The 3675-nt window shown below is 35.8% G+C and overlaps 1 protein-coding gene across 1 annotated transcript; it reads left to right on the top strand.

Moving 5' to 3' along the window:
• The first annotated feature begins 1336 nt into the window (after positions 1-1336).
• On the top strand, positions 1337-2289 carry LOC112500852 (zinc finger protein ZAT10-like). The gene has a single exon (XM_025104451.1). The coding sequence runs from the start codon at positions 1364-1366 to the stop codon at positions 2138-2140; it is 777 nt and encodes a 258-aa protein (XP_024960219.1). The 5' UTR covers positions 1337-1363; the 3' UTR covers positions 2141-2289.
• Positions 2290-3675: the final 1386 nt, after the last annotated feature.

Genomic DNA, 3675 nt, shown 5'->3' with positions numbered 1-3675 from the left:
GATACTAATATCAATATATTTTTGTTAAATTTTTATGATATCGTCAAACATATATTTTATTCAAAAATAAAAACATCATCGCTTTCTCAAAATCATATAAAGCCATATTATAACATCGACTGAGATAAAGAATAAAATAAAATATTAAAAACACGATATATCTCAATGTATTGCGCGAGTACGCTTCTAGTCTTAATAAAATATTTATTAATTTTTTTAATATATCAATGGGATCAATAAATATATGAACTCTAAAATTACTTATAATAAGTCGTTAATATAAAATTAAATAATATAATACGTAATTTAATAATTGATTGACTAAGGGGTCGTTTATTAAACACTTACTTGATAAGTGCTTACCGGATAAATTTTCTTATCGGATGAACATGAGAAGGACCAAGAATCTTACCGGGTAAGAGCAATGAAAAGAATAGAGTGTCTTAATCAGGTAAACACTTACCAAGTAACTTGTTGCATTCGATATGTTTTGATATACTAAAATCTTACGTATAAAAATAAATTATAATGTTGAATCCTATCGTTAAACACTTACCGGATAAGCATTTGGGTAAACGATCAGAATGAAATTGTAATTGTGAAAGTAGAAAAACACGTTTATATTGGGCAGAAGATTTGACTTTGAAAAAGTCAAAAGTTTGAAGTTGCCTTCTCTTTTACTCGCACGATTTTTAGAAAAATAGCAGCAGCAGCCAAGTCAATCTCTTGATGGTTTCCTTTTAAGCACGAAAAGACGTTTATACCCCCCCTAACTCCACTCCCACTCTTCTTGACCCACATCACCGCCGACTTCACCCACTCGACTCAACGTGTACCCTCCTACTTCCCCACTTGTTGCATTTCATTAATTTTATTTTCATCAAAATTAATTAATTATGACGTCATAACAAATCTTGATCATAAAATGTCATAATTCTCAACAACGTACAAATAAAACGAACCCGATAGTCGTAGTGTATCGAGATCTCGAGGCTAAGGCAGGTCCGGAGATACGTTTTGAACAATTTGAATTTTAAACGGTTTAGGAAAAAAAAATGGAGAACAAACTCGTTTTGATGACTTCCACTTGGATTTTATATACTCATACGACATTGACGGTTTTTCGAAGCTAAGAAAACCCGAAAGCTAGATTCTCGAGTATTGTATAGTGTAACGAAAAGTAATAAGTATAAATATAAGTTAAAAATGAGTTGGAGGATATATATGGAATGGTAGTAGTCATCATATTGAATAAGTTAGTCAACTATGGTAGGGGAATACTTTTCGATCTATAAATACACACCAAGATGCCATACGATAACTCACTACAACATTTGCACTACAACAATTCAATTCATCTCAAATGGCACTTGAAGCTTTGAACTCACCGGCCACCACCACCACTGCGGCAGCGCCACCACCTTCTTTCCATTACAACTTTCCCACCACCACCGTAATTCAAGATTCTTGGAACAAAGGCAAGCGTTCCAAGCGACCGAGAACCACCACCAGTGCCGACAGCGCTAGCGACGTCACTCATCCCACGGAATCACCTCACCCCACGGAGGAGGAGTATTTGGCTTTCTGTCTCATGTTACTCTCCCGTGGCACCACCGCCGCCACCACCGTCCAGTCTCCTCCACTGCCACCTCTTCATCAATCGGTGTCTCACAAGTGTAGCGTCTGCAACAAGGGGTTTTCTTCTTATCAAGCACTTGGTGGACATAAAGCTAGCCACCGGAAAAACGTCCCCGATGACCACCCATCTACCTCCGCCACCACCACCGCTAGCGCCTCCGCCTCTTCTGCTTTGAAACCCAGTGGTAGGTCCCACGAGTGCTCTATCTGCCACAGATCCTTCCCCACCGGCCAAGCTCTCGGCGGTCACAAAAGGCGTCACTACGACGGCAACAACCCCGGCAGCGGCGTCACAACCTCCGAGAAAACCACTTCCTCCACCCATAGTCAACCGCGTAATTTTGACTTAAACTTGCCGGCTTTCCCTGAATTCCAATTGGGTTTGAACGTTGACTGTGTGAAGAAAAGTCAACTGTCGTTCAATGAACAGGAAGTCGAAAGTCCACATCCGGCAAAGAAGCAGCGGGCGGCCATCATCGCCGGCGACGTGCCAAATTACTAAATTGGCCATACAATCAGCCACTTCCTTTTGCTTTTCATTTAACAATTCATTTTTTATCAATTAGGGTGGATTAATGTAAAGATATTGTTGTTTTCATACGATTGATTTTATTCATTAATTAACTAATGGAAATGGGATTTTATTATATATTTCTATTCACCGTTAATTATTGGATAAGTATTTATTTGTCGCCGGCGCCACCCAAAGTGGTGGTGGGAATATATATTGTTCTTTAACAAAAAACCTCCCATGTAGGTTCATGCCTAAATTCACATGTGCAATACCTTTACTCATGGGGTTGGCTAAATTCACATGTGATATACCTCAACTATGGCCTAGATGCCTTGACACGTATACACTTATTATTATTATTATTATTATTATTATTATTATTATTATTATTATTTTATTAACCGGAATATTCAATTTGTTATGTGAGCCGATTAATCCCAAAATATCAACCGTTTTGTAGGTAGCTTGGAGTCACGCATTTGAACCTTTGTGGCCACAAGAGGATTTTTATTTCTCCTTATATTCGAATCTGGGACCTCTAGACACTTTTGACCTATGGAGTCCAAACTCAAACCAATCTAACACCACCCTTATGGTTGCACATGTATAGATTTCATTTGCTCATGTATAAGTTTGTTGGCTCATGTATATTTTCTGAAATATTAGAATTATTGTTTTAGTACTCAAAAGATATGCATTGCTGCAAACATCATTTATTAAACCTACGTAGTTGAAAACATGTCGAAAACAAGCACAAATACACATATACGTATAAATTGTGTTGATAGCTAAATGCTAAACAGTGTGGTAGGAAATACTTGCTATGATGAATAAATACAATATGGAGACCTTTACTATCAGTATAACAAAATCGGGTTCATAGGACACTCCCAAATTTTAAGCGTCTTAATAGACTTCTTTATATGACTTAATTTATAAGACCAAAAAAATAAAAAGTTCTATCTAATGACGTTGTAATAAGTTTATATGACGTTTTTAACGTCGTAACAAGTTTTTTAGGATACTTTTAATATAAAGCGTCCCATTAGCAGCTTTATAAGACACTATTTGAAAAACTGTCATATAAAAACAAGTGTCCTATAAAAAAAATGATTTTATAGGACACTTTTTCAAAAGTGTCATAAAAAGTTGCTAATGCGTCACTTTGTATTAAAAATATCCTAAAAAACTTGTTAAGACGCACAAAAGCGTCATATAAATTTATTACACCACCTTTAGATAGGACACTTTATATGTTGGTTCTATAAATTATCTTATAAAACAGTCTATTTGGACGCTTAAAAATTGTGGGTGTCCTATAAACTCAATTTTATTGTAATGGATATCTACCAGCCTTTGAAAGAGCTTCGACTATCGTCCCTTTCTGAATTGGATCGATGTGTTGATTTGTGTTCTCACACATACTAATCATTTTGGCTTTTCATGCGTATTATAAATTATTTAACTATATATATATATATATCTATACTATATTATAATGCATTTGGCTAAAACTCTTAAAA

This window comes from Cynara cardunculus, assembly GCF_001531365.2.
Source record: "Cynara cardunculus var. scolymus isolate 2C chromosome LG 17, CcrdV1, whole genome shotgun sequence".
Classification (NCBI taxonomy): Eukaryota; Viridiplantae; Streptophyta; class Magnoliopsida; order Asterales; family Asteraceae; genus Cynara; species Cynara cardunculus.
The sequence above is the reverse complement of the archived record's forward strand: the minus strand, read 5'-3'. Positions and strand labels throughout refer to the sequence as shown.